The 25,775-nt window shown below is 46.7% G+C and overlaps 2 protein-coding genes across 2 annotated transcripts in view; one reads left to right on the top strand and one right to left on the bottom strand.

Moving 5' to 3' along the window:
* Positions 1-25,775, top strand: part of LOC140208281 (uncharacterized) — a 200,077-nt gene that overhangs the window by 145,209 nt on the left and 29,093 nt on the right. The gene's annotated exons all lie outside the window — the stretch shown is intronic.
* On the bottom strand, positions 16,481-25,682 carry LOC140208293 (uncharacterized). The gene is made up of 2 exons (XM_072276877.1): positions 25,641-25,682; positions 16,481-21,414 (listed from the first exon to the last, which is right to left on the bottom strand). The coding sequence occupies exon 2, from the start codon at positions 20,865-20,867 to the stop codon at positions 19,812-19,814; it is 1,056 nt and encodes a 351-aa protein (XP_072132978.1). The 5' UTR covers positions 20,868-21,414; positions 25,641-25,682; the 3' UTR covers positions 16,481-19,811.

Below are 25,775 nucleotides of genomic sequence, written 5' to 3'. Positions count from 1 at the left end.
CTGCCCCCGCAGGCAGTGGAGGCCAAGTCTCTGGATGCTTTCAAGAAAGAGATGGATAGAGCTCTTAAAGATAGTGGAATCAAAGGTTATGGGGATAAAGCAGGAACTGAATATTGATTGTGGATGATCAGCTATGATCACAGTGAATGGCGGTGCTGGCTTGAAGGGCCGAATGGCCTACTCCTGCACCTATTGTCTATTGTCCATTGAGCTGCATGGGTGCCTGGCCCCACAGTAACTGAAAAACTCTCACGCAAATAGCCTTTGTTGACGTGCAACTCTGTTTTTGTTTTATCTACAGTCAATTCAAAGTGCCACAGTTTTAAAGCCATGTAAATATTACCTGCCCAGAAGAATGGTTGGTCCGCACAGTTGTTAAAAGGAATTAAATGAATATCAGTTTTATTTCATGTTCTTGTCACAGAGTCATAGAAAAGTACAACACAGAAAAGGGCCCTTTGGCCCATCTAGTTTGTGCTGATCTATTTAAACTGTCTACCCCATTTACCCCAACCATCCAGGTACCTCTTCAATGCTGAACTTGAGCTCGCATGCACCAGTTGGGCTCTCTGCTCATTCCACACACGGGTGACTGTCTGTGCGAAGAAGATTCCCCTCATGTTCCCCTTCATGTTTCACCTTTCACCCTTAATCCAGGGCCTCTGGTTGTAATCCCACCAAATCTTAGTGCAAAAAGCCAGCTTGCTTTTACCCCATCTACGTATAACCATCATAAATTTTGTACACCTCCAACAAATCTCCCCTCAATCTTCTGCATTCCAAGGAATAAGGCCCTGTCCTGTTCAATCTCTCCTTATAACCTGAGTCCTCCAGACCTGGCAACATCCTTGCAAATTTTCTCTGAACTCTTTCAACCTCTTTTACATCTTCCTGTAGGTTGGTGACCAAAACTGCACACAACACTCAAAATTAGGCCTCACCAATATCTTGTACAAAGTCAACATAACATCCCTCTCCAGTACTCATTAATTTGGTTTATGAAGGCCAATGTGCCAAAATCTTTCTTTCCATCCCTATCGAACTGTGACACCACTTTCGGTGAAATATAGACCTGTATTCTCAGATTCATTTCTTCTACAACACTTCTCGGTGCCCGACCAGTCACTGTGTAAGACCAACCCTGGTAGGTCCCACCAAAGTGCAACACTTCGCACCTGTCTGCATTAAATTCCATTTTCCATTTCTCAACACGTTTTTCCAGCGGGTCCAGATCGCACTGCAAGCCATGGTTATCTTCCTCGCTGTCCACTACACCACCAAACTTGGTATCATCCACAACTTTGCTGATCCAGTTAACCACACTGTCATCCAGATTACTGATATAGATGACAAACAACAACAGATCCAGCACCGATCCCTATTGCACACTAGTCACAGACCTCCAGTCAGAGAGGCAACCATCTGCTACCACACTCTGGTTTCTCCCAAAGACAGTGTTTCATTCAATTTACTATCTCATCTTGAATGCTGAATGACCGAACCTTCTTGAACAACCTCCCATATGAGACTTTGTCAAGTGCCTTACTAAAGTCCATGTGGACAACATCCACTGCCTTGCCTTCATCCACTTTCCTGATAACTTCCTCGAGAGACTTTGGTGAGACATGACCTAGCATGCACAAAGCCATGCTGCCTATCCTTCATCAGTCAACATCTGTCCAAATATTTATATATCCGGTTCCTGCACATAACCCTCCAGTAACTTTTCCCACCTCTGATGTCAAGTTCACCAACGTACAATTTCTTAGTTTATTTTTAGAGCCTTTCTGGAACAGCGGAAGAACATTGGCTGTCCTCCAATCCTCCAGTACCTCACCTGTCACTAAGGATGATTTAAGAATCTCTGCATGTGCCCCGACAATTTCTGCACTTGTCTTCCGCAGAGTCCCAGGGAACAACTTGTCAGGCCCTGGGGGTTTATCCACGCTAATTTGCCTTAAGACAATGAACTCTTCCATCTCTGTAATCTGTACAGGGTCCATGAAGTTGATGCTGCTTTGCCTCACTTCCATAGACCTTGTAACCATCTCCCGAGTAAATACAGATGCAAAGATAGGATTTAAAATCTCCCCATATATTTTGTCTCCTCATATGGATTACCATTCTGATCTTCCAGAGGATTATTTTTTTCCCTTGCAATCTTTTTGCTCTTAAAATATTGGCAGAATCTCTGAGGATTCTCCTTCACCATGTCTGCCTGGGCAACCTCATGCCTTCTTTTATTTCTTTCATAAGTGTTCACTTGAAATTCCTCTATTTCTATTTGTTCCTATCTGCCTGTTCCTGGAATGCACCTTCTTTTTATTGACCTGGGAGATGAAGCACAAAGGGGTGATGGAACTGTATAGTGGGAGGTGGGGGTAGAGGGAGTTAAACTAAAGTTTCAGGGGGAATGGAAGCATGAATAACAGAACAGGTAGTGGAGGGGTTGTGAAGACAGATGTTGTTCAAAGTCAGACAAAGTCAGGAATGAAAAAGTTGAGCATGGTGCAGTGAGTATGCTCAGTCCTGTGTATTTTAATACAAACAGCAGTGTAGGAAAGGTGGATGTGTTCACTGCACGGAACAACAATGGAATTATGACACAAGGATCTGGCAACTGTGGACTGGGACAGACTGCTTTATGGCAAAGGTGTGCTTGGTAAGTGGGAGGCCTTCAAAGCGAAATTTTGAAAGTACAAAGTGGTATGTGCTTGTCAGAATAAAAGGTAAAGATGGAAACTGTATCTTTTGGATTTCAGGAGATATTGAGACCCTGGTGAGGCACAAAATGGAGTTGCATTAACAGGGATAGGCAGGTAGATTCTTATGGAGTACAAGAAATGCAAGAGAATACATATCAAATAAATCAGGATGGCTAAAAGAAGGCATGACATTGCCCTCGCAGAAAAGAAGGATAACCCTTAGGGATTCTAGAGATAGATTGAGAGCACTGCTTTTGCCAGATACCATTTTCTTAGGTTTCCATTTGGAATTGCATCAGTTCCTGAAGTGTACCATAAAACTATTTACATGCTATATGAGCACATTGAGGGCATAGATACTTCCAAGGACGATATTATTGTTTGCGGATCATCTAAACAAGAGCATGACGGCAGGCTCAGACAAGTCTTAGAGGCAACACGCAAGGCAAACCTAAAGTTGAATAAAGACAAATGTCAGCTAGGAGTGACTGAACTTACCTTTGTGTGTGATATCATCAGCAATGCGGGTGTGCGTCCTGATCCATTGAAGGTTTCTGCTATTGAGAACATGCCAAGTCCGCAATGTAAAAAGGATTTTCAAAGGTTTATGGGAATGGTCAACTACATGGGAAAATTCATACCCAATCTTTTGGAACAGCTTGCTCCATTGAAACAGGTAACGGAAAAGGAAAAACAAATGGAGCTGGAATCATGAACAGGAGAAGGCATGGCAAAATCTCAAGAAAGTGCTCACTAAGGAACCTGTGTTGAAATGCTGTGATGCTGAGATAGCCATCAAAATTTCGTGTGATGCATCTCAAGCAGGTTTAGGGGCAGTGTTACTCCAGAAACATGATAAGGAATGGCTACCAGTGGCATTTGCATCTCATTCATTATCTGATCCAGAAACAAGGTATACCCAAATTGAAAAAGAATTGCTCAGCATTATGTTTGCTTGTGAGAGATTTCATCAGTTTGTGTCAGGGCAATCTAATGATGTTGAAACTGATCATAAGCTTGTTTCACAAACCTTTAAGCGACTGTCCTTTGCGAATTCAGCGAATGATGACCAAATTGCAAAGGTATGTGTTGAATGTGTCATACACACCTGGAAAATTTATGTACACGGCTGACACACTTTCCAGAGCTGTGGATCCAACAACAAAAGGCAGTCACAGGGACGCTGTTGATGTTCAGGCATTTGTTGGTGTGATCATAGAGACTGTACCTGTTGTTCCTGTATAGTTGGAAATGCTGCGTCTTGCGACAGAGAAGGACAAAATTGTCAGTCAGGTAATACAAGTGGCGATGGATGGATGGCCAGATAATAAGCATGACTGTACCTCAGAAGTACAAGAATATTGGAACCACAGAACAGAACTTTCTGTTGTCGACGGGACATTGTACAAAGGTAGCAGAATCGTGATTCCTAAGAGTCTCGGAAAAGAAATGATTGGGAAAATTCATAAAGGCGTCAGAGGTATTGAAAAATGTAAGGGGGGGGGGTGCGAGAAGTGATGTTTTGGCCCAGGATGAATCAAGAAATTGCAGAATTGGTGTCTTCTTGTCAAATATGCCTTAAATACCGACCCAGCAACCCTAAGGAGCCACTGCATCCACGTCCTAGTCCTTAGAGACCTTATCAGAAGATAGGTGTTGATCTTTTTTGTATCTGACGACAAAGATTATCTATTAATGACAGATTACTACTCATTGTATCCTGAAGTGTGTGAAGGTTTAAGCAGAACAACAACAGAGAATGTAATTACATGCATGAAATCAGTTTTTTTTTCCAGATATGGTGTACCTGATGAAGTTTTCACAGACAATGGTCCACAATTCAATGGTGAATGCATGAGACATTTTGCTCATGAATGGGGCTTTGTTCATACAACATCCAGACCATTTTTCCCTCAGTCCAATGGATTAGTTGAGAATTTGGTAGGAATTATCAGGAAACTGATGCACAAAGCAAAATATAGTGGAGGTGATTTTTATAAAGCTTTGTTAGCCTATTGTAGTACTCTGCTTGAAAGTCAATGTTCACCTGCTCAGCTCTTGATGGGATGCCGTTTGAGATCCAATCTGCCAAAAAATGAGAGCCTCCTGAGAACAGAGGGAGGTGAACAAGTGAAAAGATGGAAAGATGAACAGAAACCAAACAAGAAAACATACTTTGACAGATGTTCTCCGCCATTCCCTGAACTTCACCAAGAAGATGAAGTAAGGATACAAGACAAAATGAACACATGGACACAGAAAGCTACAGTACTTGACGAAGTACAACCCAGATGATACATGGTCCAAACAGAGGAAGGAGCAGTGTTAAGAAGGCATCGCAAAGACTTCAATAAAGAGCCAACTTCATAGTTTCAGTTTCAGACTGGACAAAACATGGAAATGACAACAAAACACAAGAAACTGTGTGAACTACTTAGAAGATCTACTGGTGTTTGCAGACCCCCAGAGAAAATGATGGAGACATGTTAAATTATGCATTTGCTCTGGTCAATGTTGCTAATTGTTTTTCTTTTTAAGGAAAGGAAGATCTGGTGATATGACGTGTAGGAACGTGATTGCAGAGAGTTCTGAGCATGCGCAGGAATGATAGAAAGATCCAGAAAACATGGCTTTGCAAGATACTTGTGGTTGTTGATAAGTAAAGTGTTGATAAGTTTTTTCCAGAATATGGTTCTTTATTAGAAACCCACGGTGTGTATTAAAGAACACAACATATATAACCCGTGTTAGTGTGGGGAGCGGGATTTTACACCATATTCCCGGTACAGTCTCAACAAAACACAAATAATTGTCACTTTGCCCGGACCATTGGCCCCGCTTGCAGGGCAACAGTCTGCCGGTGTTTGCCCCCCAATGTGGTGAATCGCCACCACCGTGGGCTCAGACATTTCCACAGATGAGCCCCTCCTGTCCCCACCGGGACAAACATCCTGTCCGCCCCCTCTCTCACCGTCTTCATCCTCTCCCTCCCCGGGGAACCGGCATCAAACCGACGGGCCGAGCGGTCTCCTCCTACCTCTCAGCGACACATCAGACTCCGGCCGCAGGAGACGCTTCACAAACGCCCCAACTTCCCTCGGAGGGAAATGGAAATAAATCAGAAAGCGGACATTTACTTTGGGATTTGTTCCGCTCTGATGAGTCGTCACTTGATCGGGCGACGGATTCAGCGGGGTAACACCCACTCGCCTTGTCCGCCTCGGCTATTGGTTGTAACCAGTGATTGACATCGCTTCGCACCAATGGTTATAGCGCAGCTCCTGAATCCTCTGTTGACAACGATGGGGGAGGGGCTGGTCACGTGATTAGTAGCCCAGCCGTTTAACCGATAAAGCTCGAGCTCACCAGCGCGTGGGTGACGTAAGACACCGTGAGGGCAGATCCTGGTGTCGGGAACCCATGTGTGACATCAGGCGTGTGCGTGCACCTGTGTGACGTCACCTGTGGGGGAGCGCTCGTATTTAGAAACACCTGAATGGACGTTTCTGATGATTTCGGTGGGACAACAACATTAATCACGGGTTTCATCACTGAATCCAGTGTTGTGAGATGTAAAGTCCCCTGTTATGTGTCCGGCTGTGCCGTGTTGTTGGTGGAGTGGGCAGCCTGGTGTTTGTCTCGATTCGGGTCACAACACCAGAATTGCCAGCGGGGTCCACACACAGTGTATTAGTCAACAGAAAACCTCTCGTCCCTGCAGTCTCTGTCTCCTGGTAAACTCAACACCCTGACAATGTGGACCAGAGACACCCCTTCCTCTCAGAGTCAGGGGATCACTCAGACAGCTGATCGCTGAGAGGAATTATATTTATTGGTCATTAAAGTTCACCCAGATTGGTTTGGACGGATTTGATGTGGAGTTCGGGGTGTCACAGTGAAAGGGCCGGACGGCCGAACTCTCTCCGTTGTCCAAACATCCTTCCAGGTGAGGCGACACTTCACCTGTGAATCTTCCGGGGTCGCCCGTTGTGTCCGCTGCTCCCGATGCGGCCGCCTCGACACTGGTGACACCAGACCCTCCGCAGTTGTGCGGGGTCGGGTTGTTTTTATTGGTGGGGGCGGGGGTCGATGTTATTGTTCCCTTTTGTGCGGGAGGGGTGGGTTTTGGGGGTTGATGATCGGGATGCCGTTCTTTTTGATGTAGGGGGTGAGGTGGGAGTTTGATTTTTCTCTCTGAACGACTTTCATGTTCTTTCTTTGTTTCGTGGTGATGTTCATGGATACCGCTTTAATAATAAATTAATCTCTGAACTATCCGCTCCGAGCGGAACTTCCCGCTGTCCAAACATTTTCATTCTGATTCCCATTCCTGTTCCGACCTGTCAACCCATCACTTCCTCTTGTGCTAAGATGAGGCTACCCTCAGGGTCCAGGATCAGCACCTTATATTCCGGCTGAGTACCCCCTCCCCAACCTGATGGCATGAACATGAATAGTGGACTGCTGACTGGCACTGGAAAAGGGTCTGGCCAACAGGAATCCAGAATGAATGTTCACCATTGTCAACACATACATTGCCCCTTCATAGTGTGGGTGGGGGTCATCAATTGAATCTGCTGCTTCAGAAGTCCATTAAATCGTTCAATCAAGCCAGCTGCTTGGGGGTAATTAAATATATGGTAGACCCAATAAATACCTTGCTCTTTCTCCCAATCCTGGATCTGTTGCCCTGTAAAGTGGGATCCATTATCTGACTGTATTTCCTCGGATGTGCCATAATGTAACAACAGGTATTCCACCCCGGAATAGTGGACTCCTGACTGGTACTAGGAAAGGGTCTGGCCAACAGGAATCCAGAATAAGTGTCCACCTTTGTCAAGACATATTTATCATTCTTATGTGGGGGCAGGAGTCCAATGTAATCAATCTGCCATACTTTCGCCGGGTACGGAGCCTCTCTTAATATGGCCAAAAGGTCCACGCGAGACAGAGCGAGACTTGACTTGCTGACAAATCGGACACTCCGACACAGTAGTCCGACAGTCATCCACCGTCAAAGATATCCCATGGTCTCGTCCCTCTCTCACGTCCCCTTCTCCGCGGGACGGCCGGACTGTTCGTGGGCCCATCTAACCAGAGGCACTGTAATAGCAGATACCGCAGCCAAGCCGTCTACGTGACTATTGTGGAGCGTCGTAATGTCCTCCTGGTGGGCATTCACATGATACACATAAATATCGCGCCTCCGCACCTCTTGTCATACCTGCTGCCAATATTCCTTGCCCCAGATAGGTTTATTATGAACTGCCCACTGGTGCATCTGCCAGCTCACCATACAGACAGCCATTCCATTAGCCACCGCCAACGAGTCGGTATATATTCTAATTTCCTTGGTGGGGAGGGAAGAGGGCAGGGTAACCGCCACAAGTTCCGGCAGCTGACTGGATCCGTCCTCTCCTTCTTGTATTAACTGAGAATCGTCCGAGGGTCGCAGGGCAGCGGCCTTCCACGGTTGGCCCTCTCACACCCAACGGTTCCAGCCGTCCGTAAACCAGGCACCAGCCTTTTCACCCGATGTCAATTCCTCGTACGGCGGGCCCCATCGAATGGGGGAGGGTTCGAGAGGGGGAGCCGCCTTCTCTTCCTCGGTTCCCGCTGTCATAGGTCATCTGGCTACTTGTTCCTGAAGACGGCTGACTCCTTCGGATACTTTAGCGGCCCGGTCCTGTATATACCATTTCCAATTCGATATGGATGACTGCTGTGCACGCCCCTGCCTCACCTTTGTATCTGGGGCGAGCACCCAGGACATAATAGGCAAATCAGGTCGCAACACCGTGGAGTCTGATCCCGTGATGGACTCCATTTCCACCAGGGCCCAATAACAAGCCAGGAGCTGTCGTTCTAACGGGGTATATCGTCCGGCAGCCTCCGGCATAGTGCGTGATCAGAACCCGAGGGGCACCCTCCTCCCATTCTGCAGCTGCCACAGACTCTACACGGCCACGTTATCATGAACAGACACCCGTAATTCATACGGGGCCCCCGGGACCCGAGGTGAAAGGGGAATGAGCCCGTTCAGCTGCCATTTTGGACTGCTCGAATGCCTCCTTTTGCTCATCTCCCCATGTGAGTTTGCTCTTCTTACGAGTGACCGCGTACAGTGGTTTCAGTAGGAGAGTCAATTCGGGAATATGTCTTCTCCAATATACCAATAACCACATAAAGCGCCGAGCTTCTTGCTTATTAGCGGGAGTAGCTGTGGTTTGTATTTTATTTCGTACCTTTTCCGGTATAATCCTCTCCCCAGCATGCCAGTGGATCCCCAGAAACGTCAGGGATTGACTGGGACCTTGCACCTTATCTTCATTCACAGCCCATCCCCTCTCTCGCACACACTGTAACAGGGACGGCAGCGCCTCTGCGACACCCTCCCCGTCCGGTCCCTGTAACATGACATCATCGATGTAGTGGTGAACTCCGACGTTAGGGGGCAGTGCGCAGGTCTCCAGATCACCTGCCACTATCCCGCGGCATGAGGTCGGACTATGGACAGGTCCCTGTGGCAAACGAGTGAAGGGATATTGCCGACCGTTCCAGGTGAAAGCCAACTGCTCCTGTGATTCCTCCTCCAAGGGAATCGAACAGAAGGCGCTGGCCAGATCAATAACAACATACCATCGACCATCTGCATCATCCGGAATATCATCCACCAGCGTCACTATGTCGGGCACAGCAGAACTCAACGGGGAAGAGTATCGATTCAATTGTCGATAGTCAACAGTCATTTGCCAGGACCTGTCTGGCTTCTTTATCAGCCAGACCGGGCTATTGTACGGGGACGTGGCGGGTCGAATAACCCCAGCTTGCTTCAAGGAGGCAATAGTTTCAGTCATTTCCTTGTGACCTCCTGGGATCCGGTATTGTGGAACCGACACTATCTGCGTCGGTGGAGGGATAAACAGGGGCTCCCACTTTGCCCTTCCGACTACCACTCGCATGCTCCGGATCCCAAAACTAAAGGTTCCTAACGATGTCTTCAATTGCACTCCCCGTAACGCATTCATTCCGAAGATACGCTCGGTGGTTACAGCAATTAGGACAGACACAGAACGGGGGGACGTTTTTGTCAATCGTTACTCGTACCGTTACTTCCTGGGCCCTAGTAAGGGCACCCCCGCCCCCCCATCACTTCAATATTATACTCGGGTCCCCTCCACTTGTTGGGGTCTCCCGGGATCACAGTATGTTCTGCCCCAGTATCGACCAGAGCAACAGTCCGTTGATTATTTCCCTTAGCCCAATGGACATAATGGTATATAACGCCTACGGTGCCCTCGGGTCCACATCGAATGGATCTCATATGTCGGGGGAACCCGGTCATCCCACTAGGTCCGGGAGGGTTTAGGAGGCCGCCATTTCCCGGTCTCCTCCTGTATGGCCTTTTTCATTACGTCCTGCAATCCAGCTGACGATGGGTACTGAGAAGGCAGGAGGAGCAGGAGGGTCCACCGGCGTCTTCCCAGCTTCCATGTGCTCACGATACATAGCATACAACACACTAGTCGGCACCTCGTCAATCTTCTCCTTACCGACGCCTGCTTTCAAAAGAGTAGCGAACATCTCCCCTGCGCGTCAGGGCGGGTTTCCTAGTCCCATTGGTACCGTTAGTACCTTCCCCTCCAATATTCGTTAGCCGTGTCGAACGGACTCGGGGTTTAACCACCTGCAGTCCGAAAGGTTCGCCGAAGCACTAGTCACGTCCTCCACATCCTCCTGAACTGAGGGCCCCAACAATGCAAGAGCCACAGCCCGAATGGATGGGGCGGCTGACCGCACCAATCTCGTGTACATCCCTCCGGTGAATTCCTCTTGGTCGGGATCTCGACCCTGCCGCCACTGTGCGTCCCAGTCCCCAGACATCCTATTGACCAGGGCCTGTTGTCTTCAGCGGTGAATGCCTTCAGCGGCAGTCTCCCAGTCCCACTGTACCTGTGAAAGGTTATACCAGCACCTCTATCATCCCACAAGCGGAGTAACCATTCCGCTAGCGACTCCCCAGACCTTTGCTTAAAACGGACAGCCATCTCAGATAGCTCCTTATCATTATACTCGAGAGTCTGTACTCCCGGCTGCCCAGGTACAGTCTTTTGAGAATTCATCACAGCAGGCCGAGCCTGCAATGGTTCTGAGGGAAAAGCAGTTTCCCCCTCACCAAAGGACCCATTATCATCATACCATATATCCCCATCCCAAGTATCTGGATCTCCCTTGGATAACAACATTGATCTTATCTTCATGGCATCGGGGGTATAATTCTGGCGGTGAGCGCCTCCTGATGTTTAATTTGCACTAGTCTACATGTCATCTTAATTCCCTTCTCCTCAGCTTCCTGTGCCCTATTCTGACTGGTCCTCACCACCTCAATCATGACTGAGCACCTCTCCTTCACAGCATTCCTTCATCCCTCGACGTATCTCTTTCTTGTTCCACCTCACGGGTCCTTTCCAACTGTTGGCACAAGGCTGTGGCCAGCAGCCAATAGCCATCGGTATGAGAACCTTGTTTTGATGGAAAATTTATTTCTCGCAACAGTCTAGCCATCTTACTTCGCAGTTTCTTGCCAGTATTATCTAGGCGATCATCCCAGCTTATGGGAGGTCCCAGCTCAGCAAGGGTGTTAGCAAGTACACCAAAACCATCAGTATTATCTGTCCACCTTCTTCTTACAGAAACATCTGACTGATGCTAAGCTGGGACACATCATCAGTGACGTTACCTGGGGTCGTCAGGTGTTTCAGGTCTTTCAACATCATACACTCTCGCCCAGGTGACCCAGCCGGGGTTGATCAGACCCCGGCCTGTGTCCTAGCAGCTACCCACGGATCTGCCCTCTTTATCCAGAGCCATCTTGACGCTTTCTCTGCCGCATCTATGGTGGTAGAAATGGCTCTCCTTCTTCTCTCTCCCGTGACTCCAAGTGCAGTGTGTACTTTGCAGAGCGACTGGCCTGCAAAGCCACGATACCCGACCTCCACGGGCCAGCACTCCTGCTCTCCAGCCTCTTCTCTGCAAGTTGTTCTTCAGATCTTCATACTTGGCTCTTTTCTGCTCGTAGACCCCCTCCATGCGTTCTTCCCGCGGCACGGTTAGCCCCAGCATAGGGACGTGCTTCAATGAGTCGGACCACAACACAGTGTCGGGCCGCAGTGTAATCTCTGTGATGTGGGGAGGAAACTGCAGCTGTTTTCCCAGGTCTGCTTTTAGCTCCAGTCCTGCGCAGTGAAGAGCAACCCGGTTGCTTTCTGGTGTTCTGTTGGTCTTTCCCCCTCTTTGACAAAGCAGATGGTATTCTTGACCAGACTTGTTTTCCGGCAGATGTTAAGGGTGCTGCAGATTGTCTCCGCAATTGTCCGGAGAACCTGGTCATGCCGCCACCGATAACGGCCATCGGCAAGAGCTCTGGGGCAGCAGCTCAGAATGTGCTCTAGCGTACCGGTCTTCTCACAGAGGGGGCAAGCTGGTCGTTCTGCAGGGCCCCAGCAGTGCAGGTTGGACAGGCTAGGAAGGACGGCAGAAACAGCCTGGATAAGGAACCTGATGCGGTGTGAACCCACCTTCCAGAGATCATTCCACGTGATCTTTCGCTCGATCACCCGCTCCCATTTGGTCCAGGCTCCTTGTTGTTTCATTGCCACCGCTCTGCTGGTCCTCTCCTCCTCCACAGCTGCCCTTACTTCATTCTGGACCAGTTCTCGTCACTCTTTCCCTTGTACTTTGTCAAACTGGGGGACTTCAAGGCCTCCGAGTCCAACTCTTCCCTTGGCGACTGCCCCCACCAGCACTTTGTGACACAGTCGCGCCTCAGCTTCTTCCACCGCAGCTTCCGTTCTCCACTCTCTTCCAGTTCTCACCACCACTCTTGCTCCGGCAACCTGTGGATCTGAAGATTCCCGAAACTGCAGCACCTCTCTTGCTCACAAAACCTTGAACTCCTCCTCGATGGATTTCAGGAGGAGCCTTGGTTTGCAGTTACTCCTGTACAGAGCGATGCTGCTGATGTTCCTTGGTAAACCCAGCCATCTTCGCAGGAACCGGCTGACTGCCCTCTCTAATTCAGCAACAGTGGGAATTGGAAACTCAGAGAAGCAGTGGCCAGAGGATTCTGGGTCGTATACCGTGCTGGTAAATCCATGTCTTAATCCGCCCTGGAAGGCCAGTCCTGTCAACCTCTTGCAGCCATTGTTCAAACTCCCCACAGGTATTTCTTATTGCTGCCTTGTCTCTGAGTGTTGCATCAAACCTCCTCCCAAGACTTTTAACAGGATTCTCTGTGATGGTAGGGGTTGGAATGTCCTCAATAGAGAAATTTCTCCTGTGCTCTCCCCCTTCTCCAGCACTACAGATCCTGATTTTACAGGCTTAAAGGACATCCTTGCCCACCTCATCACCCTTTCCAGCCCCTTCAGAATCCACACAGCACCGGGCACTGGCTCCGTAGTGATGGTCAGATCATCCACGAAGGCTCGTATTGGTGGTTGGCGGATCCCAGATCTTCATTTCGGACCTCGACACTCCGGCTCTGCAGATTTTACCAGCGTGTTCATTGCCAGGTATGCGATATTGTTCCGGGGAAACCTCTTTGTTCCAGCGAAACATTTTCGGCAATCCACGTATCCTGCTGCCACGCTGCCAATTGTTTCACAGAACTGATACCCAATAAGAATAACCGTGACGGGTGGATGCTGCGACTATTTGGTTTCGCATGAACAAATGAACCCAGACTCAGTAGTTCCTCCGAGTACTCGCTTCATTGTTAATACAGAGAAGGAAATAGAGAGTTGTGAGAAATGCTTTTTATTATACATACCTACACCACAAACAGGTAGGGCTAACTTAAGCAACCCCTGGTAGTCTACACCTCCGAGTATACTTAGCAACGCCTGCGTGGTCCCTGAGGCAGGCGATCGACCGTGGACTGGCTGGGGTGGAGGTCCTTGGCGCCGGTTCGGCTGCTCAGCCCGAAGCTGGGGCCCAGGCGAGTGGTCGGCCCAAGAACGGACTCTCCCACCTTTATACCTGTATCGCCCCCCCCCCCCTCCAGTCGATGGTCGGGTGACAGGCAACAATCGGCCGTTGCCTCCTTCAGGGACAATACATCCTATTAATCTTACAAACAAACAATGTTAAAAAAAACATTCTTTGGAGACAAAGTGATTAATTACTTTTACACAAATCAGCACTTTCAGCTTGCTCTGAGGCATATGATCGGTAGACCAGAGTCACATATATTGTTCTCCCCTTATCTAGTATCAAGGGTCAATCCGCCCAACAACATAACAGACCCACAGATTCGTAATTGTTAACCATTTCTCTGCCGTGCCAATTTTCATACATCATATGCTTACCTATACAAGTAGTTCAGGGGGATTTTATTTAGTCAGAGAGCAGTGAATCTGTGGAATTCTCTGACACAGACGGCGGTGGGGGCCAAGTCTGTGGGTACATTTAAGGCAGAAGCTAATAGTTTGCGGATCAGTCAGGGCATATGGCGAGGAGGCAGGTGCAGGGGGTTGAGTGAGAACCGGGATCAGCCATGATAGAACGGCGGAGCAGACTCGATGGGGCTGAATGGCCTAATTCTGCTCCTATGTCTTATGGTCTTATACTGCCAGTGTCTTACACAGTGAAGATTGACACAAAATACTATTACATTCTGCTGCTATTTCTTTGCTCTGTTACTAACTCGCAGCATCATCTTCCAGCAGTACAATATCAACTCTTGCCTCTCTTTTACTGTTTATATATCTGAAAAACTTTTGATACTTGATATTATTGGCTCACTTAACTCAATTTTTCATCTTGTCTCCCCAGAGTGACTTTTTTTTTCCCAGTGGTCTCCTGTTTGTTATACAAAAGCTTTCCAATTCTCTAACTTCCCACTGTTTTCTTGCTATATTATATGACCCCACTTTTGCTTTTATCAAAAACAGGAGAAAATCTGTGGATGCTGGAAATCCAAGCAACACATACAACAAGTACTGGAGGAACCCGGGAGGCTGGGCAGCACATATGGGAAATAGTAAACAGTCGACATTTTGGGCCGAGACCCTTCATCAGGACTGGGAGGAAAAAGATGAGACGTCAGAGGAAGAAGTGTGGGGGTGAAAGGGGTGGAAGAAGTGGTAGGTGATAGGTGAAACTGGGAGGGGGGTGAAGTGAAGGAAAAAAAACTTCTTAGGATATAATTTCCTTAACGATTCTCGAAAGATCAATGCTAATGCCTCCACATCTCTTCAGCCACCTCTTTCAGATCTCTGGGGTGAGCACCATCTGGTGCAGGTGACCTATTTATCTTCAGACCATCTCTGTTTCCCAAGAACCTTCTCCCGAGTAACGTAACTTTATACATTCTGACCACTGACATCTGGGAATTCCATATTCCTGCCAGTGTCTTCGACAGATAAGAGTGATATACAATACTTATTCAGTTCATCTGCCATCACCTTGCACCCCCACCCCATTACTCCCTCTCCAGCATCATTTTCCAGTGGTTTGATATCCACTTCCGCCTCTCTTTTACACTATATGTGCCTGAAGAAAAAATTGGTATCCTCTTTAATATTACTGGCTAGCTCACCTATGTGTTCCATCTTTTCCTTCTTAAGTACTTTAACTGCATTGTGTTGGTTTTTAAACACTTCCCAATCCTCTAACTTCGCTCTATGCCCTCTCTTTGGTTTTTATGTTGTCTTTGGTTTCTCTTATCAGCCACGGTTTTGTCCCCTTACCTTCAGAATACTACTTCCTCTTTGTGACGTGTTCACTCTCTGCCTTCCGAATTGCTTCCAGAAATTCCAGCCATTGCTGCTCTGTTTTCATCCCTGCCTGTGTTCTTTTCAAACCAATTTTGACCATTTTTTTTCTCTCATGCCTCTCGAATTATTCCACATCTGACTTTAGCTTCTGCTTCTCTAATGTCAGGGTGAATGTGATCATATTCAGATCACTTGCCCCTAAGTGTTCTTTGAATTTAGTGACCTAATTAATTCCAGTTCATTACAACACTCAATCCAGAAGAGCTGATCCCCAAGTGGGCTAAACCACGAGCTGTTCTAAAAAAGCATCCTGTAGGCATTCTAGGAATTCCTCCTCTTGAGACCAACACCATCCTAATTTTCTGAATCATCTGCATGACAATCCCCCATGACGATTGTAAGATTGCCCTTTTGGCACGCATTTTCTATCTCCCATTGTCATTTGTGGACCACAGACTTACTGCTGTTTGGAGGTCTCTATACAATTCCCATCAGGGATTTTTTTTTACATTTGCTCTTCCTTAATTCTACCCACAGAGATTCTACAGCTTCCAACCCTATGCCACCTCTTTCTAATGATCTTATTTAATTTTTTTAGCAACAGAGCCACACAACCCCACTACTAGCTTGTTCTTTCAACAAATATATAAGTATCTGGGAACAAGAGGACCTGCAGATGCTAGAAATCTAGAGAAATACACACAAAGTGCTGGAGGAGCTCAGCGTGTCAGGCAGCATCTATGGATGGGAATCAACATTTCAGGTGAAGACCCTTCATCGGGAATCTTGATACCCACGTATCTGGAATATCAACAGTCAAAAACAATAGAAAGTAGTGTGAAATAAGGAAAACCTTTGACAAAATTTAGTTCAAGGGTTAAAAAAAAACCTGCCAAACAGAGCACAATAGTTAGCAAATACAACAAAGGCAATAAACACTTTCATCAATACCGACACTGACGTTTTTAAAATAAAAAAATGTCTTGGTGACATTTCAATCAGTAAAATCTACAAAGGTAACTAAGAAATTTAGAAAACTTTAAAAAAGAGTACATACACTCAGACCCACTTAGATTAACACTATCTTGGACAGAAGGAGGAAGAGAAATAACATACATGAAAAAAAAAATCAGATAACAGTCAGATAAAACTTCTAAGTATATATTTTCATCAAAACTGAACAGGGTTCAGCACTCCATGTGTGTATATCTGCAATAGTGATAAGAAATACAGACCAGAAAACATAAATGAGAGGCCAAAACAGAAAAACGAATCATCACTATGGATGAAAACATTAACCAGTGGAATGAGTATGACCCTCCATGGGAGACATCCCAACGATCTGAGCAGAGGAGGTGACAAGGAAGCATCGAGCACCTGACTGAGTTTTGGAGACCTCTTCCTAGAAACAGAGGGGTTCCTTGCAGAAATACAGGACAAGGTGGTTAATAAAAAGAATTCAAAAATCAAAAATACATAAAATACAAACAAACAAGGCAATAAATGCAGAAAATGCCAAAAGGAACAAGACACAATCCAACACATTCCAGGATCCTGCAGCAGTTTAACTCAATCTGATTACTGACAAAGTTACAATCGAGTGGCAAATATCATTCACAAAAATCTTGCTTTAAAATACAAACTCATGAATGCCCTCGATCACTTCATAAAGGCACCATAAATTCAAGCCTGATCCAGTTTTACAGTTAAAATATTACAAATTATATGAAAAGCAATACATTTTTTCAGATAGGACAATCCATAATAACCAACCAGATATAATATTACAGGATAAACAAGCAGGAACAACTTCCTCAATAGCTATAACCATTCCAAACACACACACATGTTCCCTGACCAATGGGGCACCTCACCACAGGTTTTGTTTGTGTCATCAGTCTGACAACTGAATTATTTTCCCTGTCAATCAGCTTCCAAATGTTGCTACTCTAATATCATTTGTTGCCACGCCCCACTGCTGATTCCCTCCTCATCATACATTCTTACCCCAACCATCGTCCAGAGCCCCAAACTCTGTCCTGTGCGGACCCGACTCTGGTTTCTGACCCTGCTCCGTTGAACATCCAACTAATGGTTTCCCATTCTGTTTTCAGTCTTTAGAGGACAGTGGTGTTTTCTAACAACCGTTTAGAAGCAGGGGAAATGACCCACAATGTGGAAATGAGCCCTGAATAAGGAGGTTAACTCCCAATATCATTCTTCCTCAGCCCAGAGATTTGAGGGGTGAAGAACATCTCAGAAAGAACTGCAGTCAGCTCGACTTTTTCAGACCGCAGAAAATTCAACGGAAACCTCTTCACCCACAGAGTGGTGACTATTTGGAACTCATCCACAGGGAAAACCAGGGGTGAACAACAGGGGAGGATTTGAAAGGACTGTCGTGGAACAGGATCACTGGCAGGGTCCAGCCGGCCTGAGTTGACTCTCTACTGTACACTAGGTGTGTTATAAATTCACTAAGTACTGGAGACGGTGTTTAAGATAGAACTGATTTATTTGTCACAGAACTAGTACCATTAAAGGTGAGTATGTAGAAGAAACTCCTCCCATGCCCAGTGACCAGGGTGCAGAACTGGGTGTGGTGAGCAGCAGCAATAATTGCAGAGTTCAGCACCGACAGTCACTCTCGAAATTGCATTCAGCAACATCTGGCATGCAGCTTACTGAAACTTTCTTCCCAGTGTGAACCCCGTAGTGTGTCAGAAGTGTAACATGCTGTAAGGTTTCACTGCTAACGTAATGGCCTCTCTGTAATGTTTCACTGCTGAGGTTTGTCTGTAGCAGCAATGTTTAGGTTCATTATCATCATCATCAGGTGCCGTGCCCGGTTTGAGCTTTGACTGCCATGGCCCACACACTCCTGTTTCGGGTCAAGTGGATCAATTCATTGGTATTCATTTCCAGTTCTCTGGCTGCTGTCTCCATCATCATTTGTCTTCCTCTTGCTTTCTTCCCTTCAATCTTTCCCATAATTACCGTGCATTCCGACTCCTCTTTCCTAATCGCATGTCCGATATGATGCAAAGAATATTATGGACAAAATGAATATCTAACGAGGATGTCATGAACAGAGCAAACACAAAAAGGGAAATGTTTAGGTTACAACTAGAGATAACAGGGTTTTCAGGGGAGGGGCTATCCAATGACAGAAACATTCTTCCTTGTAAGTCTGGAAGAGAGATTTTCATGGTTTTTTGCTGGGAACAGATGAGAAGATGCGAATGGAGAGAGTGGACTGTTTTTCCTTTTTTTTTGTTTACTTCACTAACCACATAGTCAAAGTCACAATTATAAAGTTCAATCGTTTTATCACATATTGTGGACTGTTTCTTATTTCAGGGTACAGTACTGATTTGTAACAGGGGACACATCACACAGCCTCCACCCAAACAAGATTTCTTAAGTTTGGCCGGGCTGGGGGGCTATGAACCCCTATATTAAGCTGCTAGCCGAAGCGAGAGTTACATAAGGTTAGATGACTGCGTGAATCGCTTCCCACATTCACATCAGGTGAACGGCCTCTCTCCAGTGTGAACTCAAAGATGTATATTAAGTTGATTTTGCTGAGAGAATCTTTTCCCAAAGTCTGAGCAAGCGATCAGCCTCTACCCAGTGTGAACTCGCTGGTGTCTCTGTAGTTGAGATGTCCAAGTCAATCCCTTCCAACATACTGAAGCCTGAATTGTACTTCTCCTTCGAAGCTACGTCGCAGGCTCCGCGTAGACGCATACTTGACGTGGCATGCTGGGCCGTAACATACGCCGTAGCCTAACATGCACCTTCCCAAAAATGTAACTACGTGTCACGGCGATGCAGACTGCAGGATCTGTGATCGGTCCGCTTGGTAGCAGTGCATTTCCTGTTGCTTCGACGTTGGAAAATGGACCTAATCGAGGAGAGGTTAAGTGAGGAAGTCAGAAAATATGTACATTTGTACCACGCTTTGTCGGCAGACTATGAAGACTTGCAAATGGCATCAAATTCGTGGAAAGAAATTTTGACAAACCGGTTTGGACGTCGTGGAATGCACAATGGAAAAACTCCGCGTTGCAGTAAATTCAATAAAAGTAACTTCTGTTCAACGTCTATTAGCTCCGACTCCAACAAGATATACTCAGCAGTCGCCATCATTTCCAGCTCAACACGAGTCAATTCAAAACAGTGGGATAGAAAGCCCAAAGCCAACTAGCATTTTGGCAGAGCGACGAAGACACACGAATGCATAAGTAGAAATGCTCACAATGGCATAGGCCACTTGCATGGGTAGGCTACACTGTAGAACCTATGCAGAGGTATAACTCAGGCTTCAGCAGGTGAACGGCCTCTCCCCAGAATGAACTCGCTGGTGTGCTTGTAGGTGGGATGACCGAGTGAATCCCTTCCCACATTCTGAGCAGATGAACGGCCGCTCCCCAGTGTGAACTCGTTGGTGACTCTGTAGGTTGTATGACTGACTGAATCTCTTCCCACAGACTGAGCAGGTAAACGGCCTTTCTCCAGTGTGAACTCGCTGGTGTGTTTGTAAGTGGGATGATCGAGTGAATCCCTTCCCACAGTCTGAACAGGTGAATGGCCACTCCCCAGTGTGAACTCTCTGATGTACCTTCAGTTCAGATGACCGTGTGAATCCCTTCCCACAGTCTGAGCAGGTAAACGGCCTCTCCACAGTGTGAACTCCTTGATGTATATTCAGTTCAGATGACTGAGTGAATCCCTTCCCACAGACTGAGCAGGTGAACGGCCTCTCCCCTGTGTGAACTCGCTGATGTACCTTCAGTTGAGATGAGCAAGTGAATCCCTTCCCACAGTCTGAGCAGGTGAATGGCCGCTCCCCAGTGTGAATTGACTGGTGTCTCAGTAGGTGGGATGACCGAGTGAATCCCTTCCCACAGACTGAGCAGTTGAATGGCCACTCCCTGGTGTGAACTGACTGGTGTCTCAATAGCTGAGATGACAATGTGAATCCCTCTGCACAGTACGAGCAGGTAAACGGCCTCTCCCCAGTGTGAACTGACCTGTGGGCTTGTAGGTGGGCTGACTGAGTGAATCCCTTCCCACAGTCTGAGCAGGTGAATGGCCTCTCTCCACTGTGAACTCGCTGATGTACCTTTAGTTTAAATGACTGAGTGAATCCCTTCCCACAGTCTGTGCAGGTGAACGGCCTCTCTCCAGTGTGAACTCTCTGATGTACCTTCAGTTCAGATGACTGAGTGAATCCCTTCCCACAGTCTGAGCAGGTGAACGGCCTCTCCCCAGTGTGAACTCGCTGATGTACCTTCAGTTTAGATGAGCAAGTGAATCCCTTCTCGCAGTCCAAGCAGGTGAATGACCATTCCCCGGTGTGAACTCGCTGGTGAGACATTAGGGTGGATGACTAAGTGAATCCCTTCCCACAGTACGAGCAGGTGAATGGCCACTCCCCAGTGTGAACTGACCAGTGTGCTTGTATGTGGGTGACTGAGTGAATCCCTTTGCACACACCGAGCAGGTGAACGGCCTCTCTCCAGTGTGAACTTGGTCAGATAACCAAGTGAAATTTCCCCACAAACTGAGCAAATGACTATCCTCTGCCCAATGTGAACTGACTGGTGTGTCCACAGGTGGGATGACTGACTGAATCCCTTGTCACACCAAGAAACGGTGAATGGCCTTGTCCCAGTGTGAACTTGCTGATGTACCTTCAGTTGAGATGACCGCATGAATCCACTCCCACTGTCTGAGCAGATTAATTGGATCCCGTTTAAAATTACGGGCATGCCAGTCGGTCCGATGATCGAGTGAATACCTCCCCACAGTCTGAGCGGGAAGGATGATTGAGTGATATCAAATATTAAATACCTCGACAGAGACAGCAAAACTGATGTGTTGTGTTCTAGATCCCCGTAGACAAATTCCTTGTCGTGTTTAACCTGTAAAAAGATTTACAAAATCCATCAATGGGTGTAGGACAACCTTTCAGATGAGATCACTTGAGCTGTCAAGGTGTGATCTGGCATCACTCTGTTACAGTGAGGTTCAACCCAAGTTAGAGAGAGAAATCATTTTCTAACTGGGTACAGTGCTGGTATCTGGAATGATCATCAAACTCTCTGATGCTCTTCCTGTCTCTATAAGAATGGGGCATTTCTGCCATCTCCAATCTGTGACCTGACTCAGTTTGCCTCTCTCCATTGGTATTATTCCCTGTTCCCACTGAGCTGCATGGGTTCCTGGCCCCACAGTAACTGAAACACTCTCACACAATAACCGGCAGTGCATTCCACGCACCCACCACTCTCTGTGTAAAAAACTTACCCCTGACATCCCCTCGGTATCTGTTTCCAAGCACCTTAAAACTATGCCCCCTCGTGTTAGCCATTTCAGCCCTGGGAAGAGCTTCTGGCTATCCACATGATCAATGCCCCTCATCATCATATATATCTAAAAAAGGCTCTAAACATAAACAAGGAAATTATACATTGCTGTGGGGATTTGCCAGAAATACTGTATACAAAATTATGACAGTATAGATAGGGTAAATGCAAGCAGCTTTTTCCACTGAGGTTGGGTGGAATGACAACCAGAGGTCATGGGTAAATGGGGAAGGTGAAAATTTTACAGGAACATTTGGAAAAGCTCTTTCCTGAAATGGTCATGAGAGTGTGGAATGAGATGCCAGCACAAGTGAAGAATATGAGCTTGGTTTCACTATTTAGAAGAAATTTGGATGGGAGCCTGGATGGTAGGGGTCTGAAGGCGAAAGTCCCAGTGCAGGTAGTTGCAGTAGAGACCTTAAATGTTTTTTCAGCATTGACTAGATGGGCCAAATAGCCTGTTTCTGCACTGAACATCCCCATGTTTCTATGACAGAGCAGCTGGCCAAACTTGTTTGGAAGGGAAAAGGTAGGAGTGACAACAGAGCAACAATGGCTGTAGTTTCTGGGAGCAATTCCAGAGCTGAGTGATCGATACATCCCAAAGAAGTGGGAGCATTGGAAAGGCAGGAGGACACAACCATGGCTGAAATGAGAAGCCAAAGAGAAGGCAAACAAAAGAGCAAAAGCTATTGGGAAGCTTTTAGAAACCAACAGAAGACGACTTAAAAAAAAAGTCAGAAGAGCACGGGGGTGGAATTATGATATTGCAGTCGTTATTGAGTCTTGGTAGCACCCAACAGTGTGAGGCATTTTGAGGAACAAAATGTCCAGGGCCTCAATATCTCTTGAAAACCAAAGTTCCCTGCACCAGTTACCTTTCAACTTTTATTTTGGCAGGCACATACAAACTAGACACCTTCAAAATTTCACTTCTGAAGGCCTCCCACTTACAAATACTCCTTTGCCAGAAAACAGCTTGCCCCAAACCACACCTGTCATATCCTTTATGATACCATCAAAATTGACCTTTCTCCAATTTAGAATCTCAACCCATGGTCCAGATCTCTCTTTTTCCATATTTACTTTGAATCTCATGGAATTATGATCACTACTTTCTGGCACCAGCCCTGGATCATTTCCTAACAGCTTATTGCACACTTCTACGTTGGGAATTCTATGAACTGATTAAGGGCACATTTGACAAACTCTACCCCATCTAGTCCTTTTACAGTATGGGAGTCCCAGTCAAAATAGGGAAAGTTAACATCACTTACTGAATCAACCTTTGTTTCTTGGCGTGGTCTACCATCTCTCTACAAATTTGTTCCTCTAAATCCCTCAGACTGTTAGGTGCAACCATGTCCCAATAATGGCTACAGTATCATAATTCCCTGTCCTGAGCTCATTTGGCTTTCCTACGATGCTTCTTGCATTGTGATATACACAGCTCAGCACATTCATCACACCATGCTCAACCATTTGATTGCTGACTCTGTCTGAGGTCTGAACAACATCTGACTGGTGTCAAGAAAACAAACTCTCCCTCATTATAGCAAAAACAAAGCTGATTGTGGATGACAGGAGGAATGGAGACCGGCTAACCCCTATTGACATCAGTGGATCTGGGGTTGAGAGGGTGAACAGCTTTAAGTTCCTCGGCATAAACATCACCGAGGATCTCACATGGTCTGTACATACAAGCTGTGTTGTGAAAAAAGCACAACAGTATCTCTTGCACCTCAGATGGTTGAAGAATTTGGTAATGGGGCCCCAAATCCTAAGAACTATCTACAGGAACACAACTGAGAGCATCCTGACTGGCTGCATCACTGCCTGGTATGGGAACTGTACTTCCCTTAATCGCAGGACCCTGCAGAGAGTGGTGCGGACAGCCCAGCGCATCTGTAGATGTGAACTTCCTACTATTCAGGACATTTACAGAGACAGGTGTGTGAAAAGGGCCCAAAGGATATTGGGGACCCAATTCAGCACAACCACAAACTGTTCCTGCTGCTACCATCCAGGAAACAGTACCACAGCAAAAGGACCAACAGGCTCTGGGACATCATCTTCCACCAGGCCATCAGACTGATTAATTCATGCTGATACAACTGCATTTCTATGTTATATTGACTGTCCTATGTACAAACTATTTATTATAAATTACTGTAAATTACAAATTGCACACTTAGAGACATAACATAAAGATTTCTACTCTTCATGTATATGAAGGATGCATGTAATAAAGTCAATTCAATTCAATTCACCCTCTCCACTATCTGTTCTGTCATTCTAGCTCCCATTCCCCCTACAACTTATTTTAACCACATCACCCTCTCTCCCCGCACTAGCACTAGCAAGCTTAGTCCCCTCTTGTTCTGTTCCCCTCATTAACGAATCCCCTATCACCCCTTTGACTTTCCTCTGCCAGGTAATCCCCCCAACAGTTTCTAAAGTGGATCCACCTGTTGTTGTGTGGGATGGACACAAGATTACTCTGCGATAGCGATTTCACCTCATTCCCCTTCCTGACTCTCACCCAGTTTCCTGTGTCCCGCACTCGGGTGTACCTCACCTCTCTTCATGTCATATCTATCACCCCCTCCAACTCCTGGATGATCCAGAATTCACCCATTTCAAGTTCCAACTCCGTAAAGTGCAGGGTTACAAGCTGCAGCTGGATGTACATCTTGTCGGTGAGAGCATCAGAGACACTGGGGGTCTCCCCACCTTCTCACCAATGTCCTCTCTAATTTGTAATGACCAGTGTGCACATAAATCTTGTACTGTACATTTCTTTTTACCCAGTGACAACATGTGCACAGTGAATTTTATATAGAGAGGTATTTATTTTAACAGCTGGCATATCACTGTCAGTAAGAACTTTGATCTCCTCTGGGTTTGATGGAGTTCACCTGCACTCTCACACAACCTATGTTGCAGGCCTGTAACAGGAAACGTGGTTTGCTTGCTAAATGACGCTTAAAAAAGTCAGATTTCCAAATATCACTCCACTTCTTCCCACTTGTAAATTCTCCAGCAACTTTTGCATCACCACAATACACACAGGTAACACCAGTTTCTGTATTGTACATAAATATTTCCCCTGAACCCTCCCCCAGGTGACTGACGGTGGTGAACTCAGTGATGGCAATGCCAATGAATATGAAGGGAAGGGCAGTAGTCTGTCTCATTGGAGTCTGGCACATTTGTGATGTGAAAGCTACTTGTTGCCCAGGGCAAAGGTGTTTGATATCATTATGTACCCAGAGAGAGTGGGACAAAACATGTTCTCACGGGTAGAAAAGTCCAGAACAAGAGGAGGTAGAACCAGCAACAGACACAAAATGCTGGAGGAACTCAGCAGGCCAGGCAGCATCTATGGAAAAGAGTACTAATGCTGAGTTCCTCCAGCAATTTGTGTGTGTTGCTCGGATTTCCAGCATCTGCAGATTTTCTCTTGTTTGTGACTGGAGGCAGAACAAAGGTGATTTTCACAACAGCTGATGTAAAAGATTTTGTTCCCTTTCTCCGAGTTCCCGATCCTTGCATTTAGACAGCTGGAGCTCAGCTCTGTCTGAGAGACCCATCGGTTCCCATTCCCTCATCAGCCGGAAGCTCCCCGGGGCCCGTGTACGGATGGTGGGGCTGAGAGAGAGGGAAGAGAGCAGGACTGTCCCGGGATTGCGGGTCACGGAGTCCGGAGTCACAGCAACTACCCGAAGTCGGTGTTGAAAACGCCGCCCGGTGAGACCCCCAACCCGGAGATCCCTTCTCACCTCAACCGATCATCCGGGGCCTTTTGTGCCCCGCGCGCTGGTGAGCTCGAGCTTGGTCGGTTTAACGGCCGGGCTACTGATCACGTGACCAGCCCCTCCCCCACCGCTGTCAACAGAGGAGTCACGCGATGCGCT

The sequence above is a fragment of the Mobula birostris genome, chromosome 13 (genome assembly GCF_030028105.1).
Source record: "Mobula birostris isolate sMobBir1 chromosome 13, sMobBir1.hap1, whole genome shotgun sequence".
Classification (NCBI taxonomy): Eukaryota; Metazoa; Chordata; class Chondrichthyes; order Myliobatiformes; family Myliobatidae; genus Mobula; species Mobula birostris.
Note: the sequence above shows the minus strand (reverse complement) of the source record. Positions and strands in the feature narration are given on the sequence as shown.

What these genes read in the sequence shown, in the direction of transcription:
- LOC140208293 (XM_072276877.1), bottom strand. Translation starts at nt 20,867, where the DNA reads ATGTCTCACCAGCGAGTTCACACCGGGGAATGGTCATTCACCTGCTTG.